Below are 21,409 nucleotides of genomic sequence, written 5' to 3'. Positions count from 1 at the left end.
CTATGGACTCGTAATCCGAGAGTCGCTGGTTCGAATCTCTTTCACACCAAATATGCTCGCCCTTTCAGCTGTGGGGGTGTTATAATGTGACGGTCAATCCCACTATTCGTTGGTAAAAGAGTAGCCCACGAGTTGGCGATGGGTGGTGATGATGACTAGATGCCTTCCCTCTAGTCTTACACTGCTAAATTAGGGACGGCTAGCGCAGATAGTCCTCGAGTAGCTTTGCACGAAAGTCACAAAAACAAACAATTAATCAATAATTTTTGATTGAAAACAAACAAGAGCTTGCTTACGAAGTAAACTAATTTCCACGTATTATTTCTATGCACTATTACTCTCAAATTGCTAAACAAATTTGTTGCAATAGCATTAGGCCCGGCATGACAACGTAGGTTGAGGCGTTTGACTCGTAAATTGCGGGTTCGAATCCCCGTCGCACCAAACATGCTCGCCCTTTAAGCAGTGGAGGCAAAAAGACATGAAAACAATTAGTTAATTACTATAATTAATTACACAAATATTTTTCTATGTAATTTTCTTAAATTTCAAAATAATTAAGATGTAACAGGTTTGATTGATCGAGGTAAGAATGTTATGTCAACAGACAAAACGTTGTTTTATATAATTTTTCACTTATTTAATTTTGCTTTCGACTAGAAAATACTTTTATTTTTTTTTAGATAAATGTTAAATTCGATAATATTAATATTCTCTGTACATTACCTTGTTCTCTTGAATATTGCTCTGGTTTGGTTTGAATTTCGGGCAAAGCTACACGAGGGCTATCTGCGCTAACCGTCCTTAATTTGACAGTGTAAGACTATAGGGAAGGCAGCTAGTCATCATTACCCGACGCCAACTCTTAGACTACTCCTTTACCAACGAATAGTGGGATTGAGCATAACTTTATAACTCCCCCACGGTTGAAAGGGCAAGCATGTTTGGTGTGACTCAAACCTGCGACTCTCGGATAACGAGTCGAATGCCTTAACCACCTGGCCATGCCGGGCCAAATATTGCTCTGAAGATCAACACAAAGTTCAAAATTTATTCTACGTGCTTGGAGTAAATGTGAAAAGGAGAAATATTATTTTATTCTATTTTATATTTAAACACTTGTCTATCCTATAAAGTATTATTCAACTATATTTTACAGTTTAGGTGATAGCTAAACACGAGAAAGATACAACAGACCTTTAAAATGATTCATGCCCAATAAAAGGAATGTTTTCCATTCTCGATCTTTCGTAGTAACGATTTATTAAAGTAAAACTTTGAAAAAGTTAGAAAGTTTTTCTTATCCGTATGATTAATAAAGGTATTTTCCTTTTGCTCAGAACCGTAGACAGCAGTTTGTAACATTGGGTAATAACTCAGCTGCAGTAGGAAACTGTTAAAGATAAATTCCTTCACAGCTGCTGACAGCCTCTTCTATATGGGTATCGTAGATTCTTATCTGTCCACCTGGTTTTCTGGCTGTTCCTTTGACTCTAAATCTAACTGATTTAGTGGTCGCGTATAAGCCCCATGATAACACGTAATATCATAGGACTAAAAGAAAGTCTCGAGATAAAGATATTATTAGGATTCGTTTCTCTTTGATTGTCGTCAACGAAAATATACTGCTATTAGTTATGTTACAATAGGTTTTTCTTTAAGGTTCTCCTTCGTGTCTAATGTTTCATTGAGATGACAATGTTCCGAATTCTGTGCCTGGTTCTCCAGTTTAATTGAAAATACGTTTTTAAAACTGAATGGATTTTTTTTTTCCAGACACAAGATGAACAATGTTTTGATCTCTATGCTGAGTTCCTCACTGGCATTGAAATGACTCCATTTTGAATTCTGTGCTGAGTTCCTTACTTTCACTAAAGTGATTCCGTTTTGAATGTTGAGCTGAATTCCTTACTTTCACTGCTGTGACTCCATTTTGAATTCTGTGCTGAGTTCTCCTAAACGTCTTCGAAAAATACTTTTCTACCTAACCCAGTAAACCTTAATCTCTGTCAAACCAAATGGGAAGTGGCTAAACTTAAGAAGTTCAAGCCGGAAAACCAAAATAAACAATACGTGATTTGCATTTACGTATAAGACATTGGTGTAGATATAACTCTGAAACAATTTCGTAAAATAACTCTTGAGTTACTTATTTTGTTCGGTGTATAGGTCGGTTGTGGCCTACTTGTCATCGTATTGAATTATGAATCCAAGTGTTCTTGGCTCGCGCTCCGTAATCACGAGATATCGTTTCAGACTTTAGAGCCGTCGTTTCATTATATGAATATCTCTGTGGGTGGTTTTGATTGCAGTCTTTCTCTCTATAACCTACCAGTTCAAAATTAATCCCTTGTGTAATTTCGCACGAAAACCAGAAACAAAATCCTATTTAATGTCAGTTTCACTAACCCAGTTGCGACGGAGATGAGTCTTTTGAGGCTCAATAGCTAATTTGAAAGTCATTTTACTGTAAAGCATGGTGAGTATCGTACCATTTAGTAAGTCGTATAATAGAGTTATTATAGTTATTAAAACTAGCAGAAGGTGCCAGTTAAGGAAACTAATGTGTGTGTGTGTGTTTTCTTATAGCAAAGTCACATCAGCCTATTTGGTGAGTCCATCGAGGGGAATCGAACCTCTGATTTTAGCGTTGCAAATCCGTAGACCTACCGCTGTATCAGCGGGGAACTAAGGAAACGAAAATTGGATAATGGACAATGTTAAACCACGTGCTCCTTCATTGGTTTTTCTGTTACTAAATCTCTAATGACTTCGTTGCTAATTGCATAATTTGAAAGATAATAATGGACTAATTTAGCTAATTAAGTATTTGAATCTTTAAATTCAAAGTCAAAAGTCAATAAACTACAGAAACTCCAATTATGAAGCGTAAATGAGCAGAAAATATTTTATTCTGTTTGAAGTTAAGCACAAAGCTACACAATAGATTATTTGCGCTATGCCCACCACAAGTATCGAAATCAGGTTTCTAGAGTTGTAAGTCCGCTGTGCAACTGAAAAGAGACTCAGTCTTAACTAATTGTCCTAATTGTGGTGGTTAAAATGTTTACAATTTTTACGCAGACCATCAAATGTTCAGAGTTGATAAATATATAATTAATGCATATTAAGAATGAGAACCAACGTATGAGTAAACAATAATAATAATAAATTCGTATTCAACCCCCTCATTGCTTTAGTATTTCAAGGATAAAATTCTATGGAATTTCGAAAACCTGTTGAGAATTGGATTTAAGTGATAATGTAACCTATAGTTTCAATTCCCGATAAATTAGGGTAATTTACCCAGCTTTTCGAATATTTATACTTATATTATTGAGAGTAGAATTTCTGCTCCGGATAAGAAAAAAAAAACACACACACACACACACACACACAAGAGACAACTGGGATCTTAAAACCTGACACAAACCGAAAGACATTTCCAAACGAAACCATAAGTGAGAAATGCCTTGTCATACAGTGTGGTCCAGCTAAACACTGTTAAGCTTATCGTGTTAGGTTTAGGTTTCAGTATATGTTTTCAGTCTCCAAACTCCCTGAACTGTAATGCTTCTCCGTCTGTCATCAGTGACCAGGAAAGACACCATTAGTGCATATTTATCTCCAATACATTACCGGCTCTTCCATCTCATTTTTCTCACTAATTGAATTCCACAGACTTTCCTAAAAAATATATGATACTCCATATTCCTGGAATTCAGAAATGAAAAATATAGAACTGTTTTTTTTTCGGTTATATATAAAAAAGATTTACAAAATATTTATGGAAACAGAAACGCTGAAGTTCTTATAAGCAAAGAAAGCACGTCAGACGTATTTCTGTTTCTTTAAGTATATTAAAGAAAAACAATTAGTAATGTTAAATTTTATGAACAAAATCATACTTAGAACAATCTTAGGATGATTATTTGAATAAGAAATACATTTATTCTTGAGACATAATTAGGTACTATTCTCTATTGCCTAATCTTGTGATATACATAAATGTTAACAAAATTATAACATAGAATATAGGAACCAGCTAGCCAATATGCTAACTATTGTTAGCATGCCCGGACTGTGAATTCGAGAATTTGTGGTTCGCTTCTCGCACTATTTGTTTGTTTGTATTGAATTTCGCGCAAAGCTACTCAAGGGCTATTTGCGCTAGCCGTCCCTAATTTAGCAGTGCAAGACTAGAGGGAAGGCAGCTAGTCATCACCACCCACCGCCAACGCTTGGGCTACTGTGTTACCAACGAATAGTGGGATTGACCGTAACATTATAATGCCCCTGCGGCTGAAAGGGCGAGCATGTTTGGTGCGACGGGGGTTCGAACCCACGTCCCTCAGATTACCAGTCGAACGCCTTAACCTACTTGGCCACGCCGGGCCACGAGTCGAGTTTTTACCAGACACAAACATTAGTTTTGTGAGAAATTACACCACGATATCTTTTTGTTCGCGGAGAGATAAAGATGTTTATTAGAGGCCAATAACCTCAGGGTTCGTTTTAATTAAAGAGATCGAATATTTGAGTGTTTTCGCCAGCTAAAGAAAATGAAAGTGAGTGATTTTGATTGCCTGTACATGTTTCTGTTTATCTTACGGAACCAAAAAAAAAAAACAACAAAAAATCATATAAGGTAGAAAACGTACCAAAGTGGGTGGACATAACGTCTTTCCATAGAAAATTAACCCCCAGTCATCTGTGTTCACAACTATAATTAGATTTACATGTATGCTTGAAGCAAGATTCAACACTCGAATGACTACTGCTTCTTAGTTAACTTTCTCAGCTCGTTTCTAACGCGATTTGATGTTCGGAGAGTAAAGCTCATCAACATGCCTTGCGGGAATCTCGTATTTTCATAAGTTTTCCATCTGGATTGAGGCTGATCAGCTTCACTGAGAATATTACCAGCAAATGGAATTATATTTATTAAAATTATCACTTTTACACCTCTTTCTGTAATTTAACTTTAATTTAACTCACTGTGTAGTTAGTCATTCTCAAGATAAAGATATAACATCCGTACCACCGCATAGGTTTTTTTTAAAAAATGCAATATCTTTTGAAGAATATGGACTAACCATAATACAGAACAATCGTGACATATTTAGCCTGCTTTCCAGCAGTATGTCTGCGGACTTACAACGCTAAAACCCGGTTTCGATACCCGTGGTGGGCAGAGCACAGATAGCCCATTGTGTAGCTTTGTACTTAATTCAAAACAACAACAACAATAATTTGCTCCCCAGTGGCTCAGCGGTATGTCTGCGGACTTACAACGCTAAAATCTGGGTTTCGATACCCGTGGTGCACAGAGCACAGATAGCTCATTGTGTAGCTTTGTGCTTAATTCAAAACAACAACAAATAATCATTTGTCCCCCAGTGGCTAAGCAGTATGTCTTCCGACTTATACTGCTAAAACCGGATTTCGATACCCGTGGTGGGTAGAGCACTGATAGCCCATTGTGTAACTTTGTGCTCAATAAGAAACAGCATGTTTAGCCAGGACGATTAATGTTTCATCTGTTACTTCTACTGTTTTCTTTCGTAAAACACCTCTTATATGTTTATTTAGATCACAGCCTGTCTTCTAAGTCATTACTAATCAAAATACTATCTTTAAAAACAAATTAATTACTCGTTGTTTTGATAACATTACATCCGTTACTATGTTATCGCAAACACCAATGAATATTATATGTTAATAAAGAATGAATCTGCAAATAAAAAGTTGTATAATAGGGCTTAAAAATACGGTAATACCACGTACATCTGTAATTACGAATGTTTCGCAATTGCTTTGAACTCCAAAAGTTATTAACTGATGATGGACTTTGAAGTGGGTCTCGTAATAGAACAGTAGTTGTTTTGTTCATATTACTATCTATATATATATTTATTTGTTGTGAATATTTGCTCAAAGCTACACAAGTGCTACCTGCTTTCTCTGATTTGTAACTAATAAACTAGACTTGTTAACTGCACCAATAGCCCTGTCTAGACTCCTCTAATCGTATAGAGTGATTTGACTTTCATTCCGATAATGTAAACGCGATCACAAAACGCAAAGCTAGTATTCTTTTCACGGTTATAGGTCGCGAACCATGACCCAACGGGTTCAGAGCATGGTAGAGTATTCATTGATGTAACTACAACATTTGTAGCACCGAATGATCTGTCATTAGAAAGATAATTCTCCCTGTATTTTTCATCATTAGTAAAACTTGGTTGTTTTTCAGTCCTGTCCAGTTATAGAAGTGTTATAGGTCTAGTTTTCCTGTCTTTAGTTGTTGTTAATCGTGGTTCAGTTGGTATGTTACATTTAATCAAGGAAGAACTGGTCAAAATTGCTTTAAAAACAATAACGACTTTTGTATGATACTGGAGAAACGTATTGGTATATCTAGACGGGTAGTTTTTAATCTCTAAAGTCAAGTATTTAAATATCAGACTATTAGACACCACCAATGAAAAAGAATTTCAATTTATTTACTATGGGTCAAACTGAAAGCTTATATAGGGCGCGAACCATGATCCCACGGGTTTGCGCCCTATAGAACTTGCTCATCTGTTGTTTGTAACTGTAGACTTTCTAGATTGTAAATTAAGAACGTATTGATAAGTTTACTGACATGATAACTCTAGGGAGACATAAGTAGATCAGATCTTCCTGGTTTGGTTAATATAGCTGTCCTGATGATAAATAAGGAGATATTCTGGAAATCATAGTGAAGATTGGAACTCTACTTGCAATAATATATTTCTAAGCAAATCTGACCATATTTGTCATGTATTGTGTTGGGGTCCAAACTCATATCATGGAGCAGATAACCGTGAGGATAAAGAGAGTGTTTGTGCATCAGTTCACAATGGTTGTGCGTGTATTTGTTAAATAAAGTTTTGTCAGTTTTATTTATATTTGGACACGTCTAAGTTATTCACGACTCAGAATTTCGAACCTTACGAACGTCAAATCTTGCGAAATTAATACTTTAACTGTTCATTTAAATGTATCATAGCTCTGTGATCCGTATCGCAGAAGGAATGCTATGTAGCCGAATGACATCAAACAAATGTATTATTGTACAGGTATTTAGATGGAAGTTGGTCCTGCCGCGCTTACTATCGTACAATACTAACATACATTTTATCCGTTATAAACGTAAATGGTAACTTTTAGTTGTTTACTTTTAAACTAGCATACTTACAGCGTTGAGGCTCGGTATAGCCAGGTGGTTAGAGTGCTTGTCTCGTAATCTGAAGGTCGTGGGTTCGAATCTCTGTCCCATCAAACATGCTTGCTTGTCAGCCGTTAGGGCGTTATGTGATCGTCATACCAATCGTTCGTTGATAAAACAGTAATGTAAGAATTGGCGGCGGATAGTAATGACTGATAAGTTGCAAGTACGGCTAGTGAAAATAGTCCTCGAGCTGCTTTGCGCAAAATTCAAATCAGTGCAGTGTAGACTGTTGCTAAACGTATATGAGAGAAGTTTATTCTCCAAGCATCCTGTTTTCTTTTCAGTTGTCATATTTACCATACAGGTTATTGGATGTTAAATGTACATCATAGAATACTGTTTTTTGAACTTTTGCGTTGTCGTGTTTACCGTGTAATTTGTTGCATTTCAAACACATATCATCAAATCCGTATCATATTGGGTACTTATATTTTACCGCGGAATAATTTCTGCCTTAGACCTCAGTGATTAAGTGGGATGAAAATAATGGGATGTTAATGAATTCGTGTGTATTACTCCTCAGCTTTACACTGATCATCTTGTATGCTACTTTGTTCATCAGTATTCAACAAATGACTGTACGTGTCTGCTCTTCTTCAAAAGTAATTAACCAGCTTAGCCTTTATCGCTGAAGTCCTCGCTACATGATATTAAATGTTCTGGTAATCCGTAAATTTTTATTTACATATCTAGAGGTAAATGTCTCATAACAAACATGCAAGTTATCTCGTCTCAATATTTTATGGAACTTTTGTATCTTGAGCGTGTGCAGTTTTCTTCCAGCTGTTGTTGAAACTTGGAGCCTAAGAACTAACAACAACACAAGCATTACTCTCCTTGTTGTGGCCTAGTGGTTAAGGAACTCGACTCGCAATTCAGCCTGAGAGAGGGTCGTTGTTATGCAATGATCGACATCACCATTTCTTAGTGAAAGAGTAAACCAAAACTTGCCTTTCTTCTGGTCTATCATTCTATATTAGGGACTATAAACAGAGGTAACTCTCGTGCAGCTTTGAGGGAAATTCAACAAAACCAAAACCAAATTCAAAGTGTTCAATAATTGTAGGTGCAAATTTGTAAAAAATGGGTCACTTATTAGATGTGCTGAAAAGTACCAGAAGATAGAAACACTTTTAGATTCTTTTCACTGTCTAATTATATACATTGTGACGTACAGAAATTTTGAGCTTTCAAAGTTCTATACCTGAAGTTTGTTTTCAATTTCGCGCAAAACTACACGAGGGACATCTGTGCTAGCCTTTCCTAATTTAGTAGTAGCAGACCAGAAGGAAGGAAGCAAGTTAACATCACACACCACCAATTCATGCGCTACTTTTTTACCAACGAATAGTGGAATTGACATCCCTAAGACTGAAAGGGCGATCACGTCCGGTGTGATGGTGATTCGAACCCGTGGTCTTCAGAATGCGAGTGGAGTGCTCCTAATCAGCAGGTCGTGTCAGGCCCTATTGCTAAAGAGAATAGATATTAATTTACGTTTACGCTTAGCCACGTATGTTGTAAGTTTTATATACCAGAAACTGTAAAATCACTTATAACCTGAAACCTAAATTTCATTAGATAAAGATGATATATTTTTATTTTAATTTGTTTTGTTTTTTGAGGGAAAGTTAAACAAAATTCTTAGTAACTTTTTTTCATATATGACGTAGGTTGCTTATTAACAGTGTACAAAATAAATTTTAAAGCTGGTAAAAGATTGTTTTGCAGATATATTTTAAAATACCGAAGACCAACTTTTCGGCCCGACATGACCTGTGGTTAAGGCACTCGACTCATAACCTGAAGGTCGCGGGTTCGAATCCCCGTCACACCAAACATGCTCCCCTTTCAGCCGTGTTAGCGTTATAATATGACGGTCATTCTCACTATTCGTTGGTAAAAGAGAATCCCAAGAGTTGGCGGTGGGTGATGATGACTGGTTGTTTTCCCTCTAGTCTTAAACTGCTAAATTAGAGATGGTTAGCGCAGATAGCCTTCGATTAGCTTTGCGCGAAATTAAAAAAAAGAGAGAAACAAACAAATCTTATATAATATTTAAATTTTTGATTTAGTCTATTAAAGTTCTTCGTATATATACATATGTTAAAATGTGTATGGCATGTAAAATAATCTTTTATGACTGATTATATCTGAATTTTTTTTAAATTTATGTTATCTACGTTTTGTTTTAGCTTTCTGTTGCTTATCACATGAATTGAGCTCAAAAGTTTAGCGTTGTAATGTCTCTAGTTTATATTTGAAACGCTAGGATTTTTTTTTGTTTTTTTATAGCAAAACCACATTGGGAGTTATCTATTGTGTCCACTGGAGAGAAGCAAATCCTGAACGTTTGCTTTCTATATCCGTAAACGTACCATTATCCCTTCAGGGGACAAAATCGGGAGGATGGTAAATGTTTTTTGTGCTGAGTCATAGAAACACAGAGACATCTATCATCTAGGAGCAACGTATCTAAATAACAAGGAAAACAACAAAAAACACATAGATCATAAAAGAACAATTCAGCCCCAGACCTAAGATTTATATATACATTGTAACGTTCATTCACAGTTGTTGACTGCCTGTTTCCTTTTAAAAATTGTCTTAGTTCATAAACATATTTGACAAAACACCGATTGTGTAAAAAATTGCAAAATTACGGGACTAAAGTATCTTTAATTTAAAATTAAAAATGAATATATCCATATATTACTGAAATTAAATAATTTATAGCTAAATGAAGTTAAATGACTAAACAAAATCACGAGGAAGGATTGCGTTAGAAACAGTAAATCCAAATCTCTGATTAAGTATATTATAACCATGAAATATTCAAGCCATAAACCATTCCAACTTGGGAGATTAGTCACCTTCCCACAACTGTCTGCAGAAAGTGAAGGGTGATATAAATGTGGGACGTTGTAGGCTTGAGAACCCACATCTCACTTTCCTAATTTCTAATTTTATTATGTGAGTCTAGCGTGTAAGTTAAGACTGATAGACAGCGTATCCCCACCGCAATGTGGCAACTATTTCTCTGGTCACCTCCAAAACCTAGGATACATGTTATAATCCCACGTTGTAGTTTGTACCCTAGGATCTCTCTTTTTTTTTTTAATGTGCAGCGTAATTAGTTTTTTATTTCATGTTAATGTGTTTTGGTTTATGGCTTGAATATTTTATGGCTATAATATATATATCATTTGGATGCTCAGAATTATATGTCGGTAATGCTATGTAACTAAAACTAATTTATTTACGTCACTAGCCAGCCATCATATTGTTTTTAACGTGTTTGTGTCAGTATAACTTTCAGTGTGGATAAGAAATTCCTTGACATATCCTGAATAATTCGATTTTGTTTGATTGAAAATACTCTTTGGAGTTCTGTGTTTGATTAATAAATTAATTAATTTGATTAATAAAGTGACTAAATTGTTTTGATGATTCACTTGTTTCTGCGCTTAAAACAACCTGAATTATGGATAAAAATATGATTTCGGTCTCAATACAAAATCAGAATTGATAGAATAATTCAACAGTAACTTATATACTTTTTATTATTCTGAATTGCTTTGAAATTTGCGCAAAGCTACACCAAGCCTATCTGCGTTAGCCGTCCCTAAATTAGCACTGCAAGACTAGAAAGAAGGCAGCTAATCATCACCGCCCACCGCCAACTCTTGGGCTACTCTTTTATCAACGAATAGTGGGATTGACCATCACTTTATAACGCCCCCACGGCTGAAAGAGGGACACGTTTGGTGTGATGGGGATTCGAACCTGCAACCCTCGTCCATGCCGGGCCTTATTATTCTGAAAGAATATTTAAAAATAAAAAATTACCAATTTTGGTCAATTTTGTTTGTTATGTATTAGAAGGAACCAATAAACCGGAAATAAAATTGTTATCTTAAAATGTAAGCCTAATAATAAATTATTAAAATTAGCTTAACAATACAAATTATCACCAATAAATAAAACTTGCAACACTTTTTTGCGTGAGAGATTTTTACACTTTGATTGAACAATTTCTGGCCGTTATTTATCACAGTAGTGGGAATTTACTGTTAAAAGGGCCCCAGCATGGCCAGGTGGGTTAAGGCGTTCGACTCGTAATCCGAGAGTCCCGGGTTTCAATCCCGGTCGCGCCAAACTTGCTCACCCTTTCAGCCGTGGGGGCGTTATAATGTGACGGTCAATCCCACTATTGGTTGGTAAAAGAGTAGCCCAAGAGCTGGCGGTGGGTGGTGATGACTTGTAAGGCGTTTGACTTGTAATCCGAGGGTCACGGGTTCGAATCTCCGTCGCACCAAACATACTCGCCATTTCAGCCGTGTGGGCATTATAATGTTACGGTCACTCCCACTATTTGTTGGTAAAAGATTAGCCCAAGAGTTGGCGGTGGGTGGTGATGACTAGCTGCCTTCCCTCTAGTCTTACCATGCTAAATTAGGGACGGCTAGCGCAGATAGCCTTCGAGTAGCTTTGCGCGAAATTCAAAACAAACAAACAAACATACTTTTAAAGGTAACGGCAATGCCCAGAAATAAGAAAGTTTATGACGACGCGCATTCGTATTTGTTGCATTTCTTAAAACTAAGGATTTGGAAGAAGTTTTAACTTTCATCTGTGTTCAATAGCATGATTTACGCGAGGTATGCCACCTGTATTGTTGTGGAATAGTTATGTGTATTTTATTTTAAGATTTTTTTTTGTTAAAACAACATAACAAAGATTAATAGTTTAAAATTTGTGACTTAAATTCACACTTGTTTAACAAGTTGTCACATGTGACAACACCGTAGTTTGTATGTTAAGATAAATAACTACTGTAACAGGTGATCCTGTGAAATATAGTCATTTGGTTTCGACTTTTTACAAGTCACAAATAAATTTATTTAAATTCCGTGAATCTGTTGGAAGTGTTTCATTATGGACTGTCTACTTGTTGGAAGTGTTTCATTATGGACTGTCTACTTGTTGGAAGTGTTTTATTATGGACTGTCTACTTGTTGGAAGTGTTTTATTATGGACTGTCTACTTGTTGGAAGTGTTTCATTATGGACTGTCTACTTGTTGGAAGTGTTTTATTATGGACTGTCTACTTGTTGGAAGTGTTTCATTATGGACTGTCTACTTGTTGGAAGTGTTTTATTATGGACTGTCTACTTGTTGAAAGTGTTTCATTATGGACTGTCTACTTGTTGGAAGTGTTTTATTATGGACTGTGTACCTGTTGGAAGTGTTTCATTATGGACTGTCTACTTGTTTTCATGTGTTTCATCATTATTCTGTAATTGTTTAAAGGTGTTTCTTTATGGATTCTGTAAATATGTTCCCGGTAATTGGAATATTCAAACGATCATAAAGTTTCAAGTATTTACACTTAATAAATAAAAATAAAAACGACCTTGAAAATATTTCTCGTTGTTCCATTTTAGTACTAAATACTATACTATTTCAATGTTCAAAATTCGCAGTTAACGTTAAAATGGACATTATATGAGGAATTCTTTTCACCGTGAGGTATGCATTAGGTGTTAAAAATTCAATAGACAAAATATGGTTTCACAAATCGATGTTCATAAATAGTTCTGAGTTAAAAGTAGAAATAAAACTTAGTATTATTTCTTTCTGGTTATTTAGAGTTTGTTATTCGTTATTTCAACACTTATCACATTCTGTGGTGTGACTGTAGTATATATAACATTTTACTGCCACAAATTATTGGGGTATTCGTACTAATACGGCGTATTCGACGTTGCAAAAATACAAAAACAAAAATAAGTTTGGTAATAGCATGTTTTAGGCTCTTTTTAATAGCATGAAATATAATTCACAGCAAACTCACATCTCGAAGCAAGCGTATGAAGGTCTATATGCTGATTTAACGGGATATAGAAACACGCAAGTTTATACAGGATTTAAAGAAAATAAATTAAACGTGTGTGTAGAATGCATAAAAAAACCAAAGTTATTAACAGGGGGTATTTTAGATTTTAAACGAACTCCAAACTAAGATGTTTGCACTGAATTTGGCCAAACTATCAGTCATTTACTTTCTTCAATTCGATATGGCCCGGCATGGTCAGATAGTTAAGGCACTCGATTTGTTATCTGAGGGTCGCAGGTTCGAATTCCTGTCGCACCAAACATGATCACCCATTCGGCCGTGGGGGCATTATAATGTGATGGTCAATCCCACTATTCTTTGGTAAAAGAGTAGCCCAAGAGTTGGCGGTGGGTGGTGATGACTAGTTGCCTTCCCTCTAGGCTTACACTGCTAAATTAGGAACGGCTAGCGCAGATAGCCCTAAAGTAGCTTTGCGCGAAATTCAAAACAAACTGAACCAAATCTATTCGATATTCCAACTTATTCTTTATCATTTGGAGGAGTTCCACAAAATACGTGACACTAACACATGCTTTACGTTGCATAGCTCCCATAGTGCTTTAGAATATATTTTAAAAGTAACCATTTAATATTACTACTCTTTGTAAGATAATGTCCCTCAATGCGTTAGCATTAGAGTTACGGGCTCAGAACGATAAAATTTGGAGTTTAATTCCCCGTGGTAGAGAAAGCGCAGAGAACCTATTATGTAACTTTGCACTACAACAAACAAATTATTAATAACTCGCTAAAACCTTCTTTAAAAAGCAATAAATAAAAGTAAAGTACTTTAAAAATAACAAAAACTTAAACAGTCATTTAAATCAACAAATACTTCAAACAGAATTGTTTGATCTTAGGTTTAGGGGAGATTTTTTCTTCTGATAAAGACAACTAAGAAATACCTAGTTGCATGTTTCTTTCGTTTTTAACGTTCTACAAAACTGGAAACCCGAGTTCCCAATCGTTGGTTGCTGGTTTACTAGTTATGAGGGTATTCAGATTTCTCTCATCTCAACCTTTCAGAAGTATCTAGAAGGACTGGTTTCTTTCTATTCGATGAGCTTTTTATGTATTTCAGCGTATAATTTGCTCCTAAAGTGAGATTTCCCTCTTTTAAAGATTCGGTCTTCGTTGTATCCTTGTATCCTGGCTGTCTGTATTATATACTCTTATTTGAGATTCGAGCATTCAAATTGGAAGACGATTTTGTCTTTGAACGAGAAAAAAAAACATTTTTTTAGCTCGTGAACACGTTGAAGTTTAATTTTAAGGATAAATTAAGTTATTTTTTATTTTTTTTATCATGGTTGGCATTCTTCGTAGCTAGGGTAATAATAGTACAAGGATCGATTTCTTTTTGTTGTACATTATAAATCGCTGTTGGAGGGTGTTGTACTTTGTCCATCTGCATGTTTATTACTTCGTCATCAACTTTGGGTGGTTAAGCTTCTTACATAAATATTATTTAGTAAAGATTTCGATTCATCACTTCTCTGTTATTGATAATATTGTTAGCTTGGCGTAAAGAGTAAAGAATAAAAAGACATTTATGTACTCTCGAAACCACCGACCAAGAATCGAGAACAAGCTATTCTACTTTTGCTGAAACCGTGAACGAGAATGCTTTTGGTAACGCTCTAAAGACTTATAAAATGTTATTTTTTTTAAACAAAATCGGTTTTTGTTGCCCTGAAGATGACCTAAGAAGGTCGGAACATTGTTCTATACGTTATTTTAATAAAAGTTGTAATACCAATACCAACTTTAGAATACAGTTTCACTTTAAGTCGGTTTCTCGACATCATAAAAGTCAGTTTCTGAAATCGTACTTTAAAAAAATGGATTTTCTTAGCCTACGCTATAGCACGAAAAATTTCCATCAACAAAAGAAAGTGAGGAATTGAAAAGTAAAATTAGCGAATAACAAAAGTTTCAGAATCGCGAATTGAAGTACCTTATATATATATATATATATAATTAGGTTTAGATGAGCTACTAAACCCTCATCCCATCCCCTAGCGGAGGTTCATGCTTACCTGATTTTGATTACATATCACGTCTCATTGATGACTTTATATCTTGGAACGCTACGAACCGAAGTTAAATCGAACCGTATGATTTATAATGAAGTAGTTGTAATAACTCTAGAAGTGAGTTAAAAATGAAAGAATTCGTCATATATCGTTAAATAAAATTATATTTCCTTAAAATTTCCCTTTAACCCTTAACCCTATAACCTTGGACAAATTTATCACTCTTGTAAGTTGGCCAAAAAAAAATAGTTATTTGATGGAAAATAAATTCTTAGAACATTTTGCACACTTGGTAGTATTTCGCAGCAAAATAATATGATTGTGTTGTACATCAAAAGCAATATACAATATATGTTTGCACAGGTATACCATTAACCAAATAACGTGGACTGAAATAAATTATAATGGATCTTGGCATTATTTTGTTTTTATAATAAATATAAGTTATTGTAAATGGTAACAAAAATATCTTAGAGATCCACATTACATAGTGCTAGTAAAACTCTGTTTAATATATAAAGTCTCTTGATTGACCTTTGAAACACAAATGCACGCAATTAGAGCCACATGAAAACTTTCTGACCACCTTCATGTCACTTTCATACTTTAGGCTTACATTCTTTCTCGTTTTGTTTCGGTAAAAGAAATCCTATGAAATCCGCCGGTGATTGTTCCGATTTTATATCTTTCGATAAGATATGTTGAAACAGATGTGACCTTGTTGTAGTAATTCGAGTATATATTATTTTACCTTTTCACAAACTGCCATCACTAGTTATTAAAAACATTATTCTGTGAGAATGATACAAAGCTTTCTCGTGTGAATTTGACATTAGTTTATAGGATTGTCTATAAATATTTGTTTGTTACGTACAACGAAGATTACAATTTGAGGTTAGAAACCTCATAATCATTCATGTTTCAATTCTTATTTAGTATGAACAACGCTTTTCAATTCTGTTTTGGTTTGTAGCTGTCCATGGGCAACAGCTAACTGGTGAAGAGGTAACAAAGACGTGGAAAATGGTAGAGCCTCTGAAAAGTCTCTATCACAGTACAAAAATCAAGAGTCACTCTCAAGTGGATTTATCTGGAGTGAATGTAAGAAACATGACCACTCAAGTGGATCAAACCGTTTACCTTCATTGTCCTTTTGACCCTCAAGGAGGAGAAACCGTAAGTTTCTTTGTTTTTCAGTAAGAAAGTTACATTATTGGATATCTATGGGCGATCAAATTCGAGATTTGATCCCTGTGATCTCTGAAGATCACGGCTGAGCCTTCAAAGATTGGACAAATAAGTAAATTAGAGTAATTTCTTCCATTTGGTATTTGTATATTAATATATTAATGCCACAGTTTTTTGTATCAACTTTTATGGTTCTGAGTGAAAATATGTACGCCTACTCACAACATAAAAATCACGAAATTGATATAAATATATCTACTGAAACTATTCAGTGGATCTTTTTGAAGTTAACAAACCACAAAATTTGAATTTACGCTCAAAAACAATATATACTTACTACCTTTTTTCGAACTCACTTCATTTATTTACAAAAACTATGTATCAAAATCAACTCCAGTTACTTCAACAGTTTTAAAATGTCCTTGGTCTTGAAAGGCTGTTGAGATTTTGCACTACCTCTCGTGGGAAGTATTGAGTTTTCGTTTGTAAGTCAGTTCTGACTTTCCTTCCACGAAATTCAAACTTTACAGTTTGCAGTAATTGTTCTAACTGTATAACTTAACGTTAAAATTAAAGCTGTTCGTACTTTTATGTTTGATGAACCCATACATATGAGAAAGCCGGAATAATACGGTAATGTTGCTTATGTTTTGGAACTCGTCACAAAACTACACGAGAACTATCTGTGCTTGCCGTCCCTAATTTAGAAAATGATGAAATCAATCATATTAGGGCCAATTTCCAAGCTCTTAAAGACACGCCTGTTGTAATAACGAAGAATCTGTGTTACCCTCAAATGACGTTGTTATATTTCTTATATGACAAATATTACGCATCTTATTCATTCGTTTCAAAGTAATATCATTGTTTTTATCGAAAGTGGGGAGAAGAGCCTTATTTCGTAAAACCTTGCATTTCCATACATCCTACATTTTATATTCTTGATAACTCTATCCTTGGCTACATTACACTAGACTTTTGAGAGATTCAGTGGAGTGAAACTAAATATTCATTATGTCTTCCTTCCTGTGATGTCATAAATTAAACAATTAACCACAATACCATAAGGTAAGTTCTGGTAAAATTAATACACCTCTAAAACAATTAAATTTCTAGGCACCTACCTAATATATACAGCCAAGGCTTTGTCTGTTTATTCGCACCTTTCAGCCATCTGTTCTCTACACGTTTCCTCAAGTTTTGATCAATTCCAATTTCAAACAGCGATATAGGATGACATGAGAAAGGTCATGAATTAGAAGTTCCATCTAATTTTATATTGACATAATTATTGAAAATAATATGTTTTTCTTTTTAGTGTTGGTACATGGGTGTACATTTTTATGGCACGTTTAATATTTATTATTTTAAACAAAAAATCACAATTTCCTATCCTCTGGTACAAACCAGTGTTTATTTGATCTAGTCCAACGGAAGGATTCTTCATCTAGGCGTCCCCCGCTGGCATAGCGATAAGCCTACGGATTTACAACGCTAAAATCAGGGGCTCGATTCCCCTCGGTGGACTCATCAGATAGTTAATGTGGGTTTGCTATAAGAAAACACACACACTTCAACTAATATGTTGTAAGAGCTACTTTCAAGTAATCACAAAGAAGAAAGACAGGAGAGTCCCAGTCCGGTGGGATTGTAGACCAACATAACCAAAATTTCTAGGCTTAAGAAATCTTTTCAAAGAAGTGCTATATTTAAATTTTTCATGAAAACAATCCAACTAAAGTTTTGCTATTCTGAGCCCCGACATGGCCAGGTGGTTAAACGGCTCCACTCACAATCTGAGGGTTGGGGGCTCAGATCCCCGTAACATCGAACATGCTGGCCCTTTCAGCCGTGGAGGGTTTATAATGTTATGATCAATCCCACTATTCTTTGGTAAAAGAGTAGCCAACGAGTTTGTCGGTGGGTGGTGATGACTAGCTGCTTTCCTCTAGTCTAACACCGCTAAATTACAGACGGTTAACGCAGATAGCCCATGTGTACCTTTGCGCAAAATTAAAAAAAGAAGCAATCTGCTATTCTAATGCCACCTACCGAGTTTCAAACTCCACATCGCAATGAAGCAAAGTTTCTTACCGTTCACTTTTCAGACATCAGAGTTATTATAAATACAAAATGTGGGTTGCATAACAAATCATCTGGTAGTGAAATATAAAATGATTTTATAAAGAGCTTTTGAAAGCTTTAAAATAATTTGTAAGTCATATTCTCCCTTTAGATTTTAACAATATTGCGTAAAGGCAAGTTTTTAAGAAATATTTCAGTGCTCGTTATGGGTGATTTTCATTTGATCTATTCATCGGGATGCTTGTTATTTTAAAGTTTGGTTTGTGTATTTTTATACATCATAGGTGATTGTGGATTATATGATTCAGTCGTCAAAATATTCAAATGCTTACAAAGTAATTATCTTTAATATACAACCCTACTTTAAAATTGCTAATATATAAGCTACAACCCTATATCAGACTAATTATCTATGTACAGCCCTATCTTTACGTTGTTAATATTCAAACTACAACATTCTATACGTTGATTATTCTAACTGTACAGTCGTACTGTTAGGTTGTTAATAGTTAAACTACAGCTCTATAATACTTTGATGATATTTAATGTAAATTTCTTTATTTGCAAATAAACATAAAGTTACACAATGGGTTATCTGTGCTTTGCTCACTATGGGTATCGAAACTCAATATCTAGCCCTGTAAGTCCGTAGATATACGCCGTGCCATTGGGGAACATGTAAATTCGTACTCTAATGGTTGATCATATTTACCTACTGTCCTATTATAATTACTGGGGCTTTATTCGAGTAGAATAAAGTATTTTAAAAATTTATTCCTGTGAAGAGATCTCTTTTTCCTCTAACGATTCACAGTTTTAGTCTTATCGCCCAATTATATATCATACGCTAATCATAATGCTCAGAGAGCGATTTATTTTTTTATGGATTTTAGTTTTAGTTTCACCTTATGGTTTATAATAGTTCTCTGTCTCGCGTCTGTTATCACAGGCATCGTAAACTCACGTTCACGAGTTTTAACGTGAGATGTAAAGTGAAGCGTTAATAGAAATCTCTTTAAAACAAATACTCTTTACTCTAGATGATCACGTACAACGATACTTCTCGAAACCCTCCAGAGCTAGTTGGGTCTTAAATAGCTGCCAAAATATATAAGAAAATACATGGTCCCTCTAGTAGATAAAACGTTAATATATCTCACACGTTGCATTGATTGCCATCCTGACAGAACACGCGCAAGTAAGCTGTAAGAGTAAAAACCATGCTCATCTTATCAAAGTAGGAAAAGATGCCTTGTCCTCTCTACGTCACTCACCTCAATCTATCATCTCCACCTGAACTTCTAAATACCGCACGCACACCTTCGTAAGCGTTTAATCTAAGGGAAGAAATTACAAAATCAATCTTCGAGCGTGAATTTTTCTGGAGTGTTTTATCATTTTACACAATTCTATAGTTTAGTCAACACTAGCACGCTAGCACTTGACTCCTCAGAAGAGACATTGTAACCGTAATATATTAAGAAAAAGGTAGATTATAAAAATACATCTTTCAACGAATCTATGCTGCGTCACTTTGTAAGTTTTAAACGACATTCAACTGATAAATTAACGATATTGTATCGAAGTTAGCTTCTTTATTAGTTTTATATTTCGATTCAAAAATACTATCTGTTTGTAACTCTCCCTCATTTTGAACTAATGCACTACAGATAAGGAAAGTAGGCGAAAGCACCTACCACCAGCTATTGAGCTACTCTTGTCTAACCAACTAATGGGATTTCGCTGCCACTCTTATAATGCACCAACAGTCCAACCTTGGACAGAAACTTTTATGCGAAACGGGACACGAACCGTAATTCTTGGGAATCACAATTCGGGTACACTACTTGCAAGGCTTGGACTGATTCTTTATAAATGCAAAAATGTCCGGCATGGCCAGGTGGTTAAGGCACTCGACTCTTAATTTGAGGGTCGCGGGTTCGAATCCCAGTCGCACTAAACATGCTCTCCCTTTAAGCCATGGGGGTGTTAAAATGTTACGGTCAATCCCACTATTCATTGGTGAAAGAGTAGCCCAAGATTTGACGGTGGGTGGTGATGACTAGCTGCCTTTCCTCTAGTCTTACACTGCTAAATTAGAAACGGCTAGCGCAGATGGCCCGCCCACGTGTATCTTTGCGCGATATTCTAGAACAAACAAACAATGAATGCAAAATATAAAACAATATAACGGTTTCATACTTTATTATTGCGGGTTATTAAGTTTTAAAAAAATCGATAAAACCCCTCATATTTGAATGACAAATGGATAAAAAATTATTCAATACTAATTATTCGTTTAAAGCAATATCTCCTAAGGATATGCTATAACATTGGCTTTAGAACTGTGGCTTGTCTTACTGTTTAGTTACTAGTGGTTTATTTACGAAAATAATGTTCCGATAGAAAAACAGCTGTTTTAAGGTTTATTTGACTTTGAAAATTACACAAACTTTAACACATTTCTCTTCAATATTCTATTCGTAATTTCAAGTTGAAGATCTACAAAAATACAATATCTGTATTTTACTTATACTATCAAAGAGGACTTTCATAGAGTGCCAAAACTCTCTGTGAAACGCTATTTATGTACATGTTACTCTTGTGTAAATCTCCTAAGGTACTCAGTGCCATTTAAATATGTCAACCGTGTTCAAAATCACATTTCGCTAAAGATTTTATTTTTGACACAGCCCCTTAATTTCGAGCGTGAAACTGGCGTTTTTTTTTCCTTTTTTGTTTTTTTATATTACTACAAGTCACATAATTACAAAAAATAAAACTCGCATAAAGCACATAAAGTAGGTTACATGAAAGGTTAACAAAAAAACGAGTTTCTGTCTCAGAAGAAAAAGAACCTGAAGAAAATTACTACGAGAGCTCGTTTCGGCCATCTTGGAATGGCACTCTCATCTGGAAAATCCAGCACTGTTTTTGAAGTGT

General features: G+C 35.1%; 1 protein-coding gene across 2 annotated transcripts in view; it reads left to right on the top strand.

Annotated features, from left to right (window-relative positions):
• Window positions 1-21,409, top strand: part of LOC143222439 (neurotrimin-like) — a 133,583-nt gene that overhangs the window by 63,122 nt on the left and 49,052 nt on the right. For both annotated transcript variants that reach the window (XM_076448965.1, XM_076448964.1), the window contains exon 2: window positions 16,167-16,369. In XM_076448965.1, the coding sequence (XP_076305080.1) occupies window positions 16,167-16,369 (203 nt within the window). The remainder of the gene's footprint in view (window positions 1-16,166; window positions 16,370-21,409) is intronic.

The sequence above is a fragment of the Tachypleus tridentatus genome, chromosome 8 (genome assembly GCF_004210375.1).
Source record: "Tachypleus tridentatus isolate NWPU-2018 chromosome 8, ASM421037v1, whole genome shotgun sequence".
In the NCBI taxonomy this organism is placed as follows: domain Eukaryota; kingdom Metazoa; phylum Arthropoda; class Merostomata; order Xiphosura; family Limulidae; genus Tachypleus; species Tachypleus tridentatus.
The sequence above is the reverse complement of the archived record's forward strand: the minus strand, read 5'-3'. Positions and strand labels throughout refer to the sequence as shown.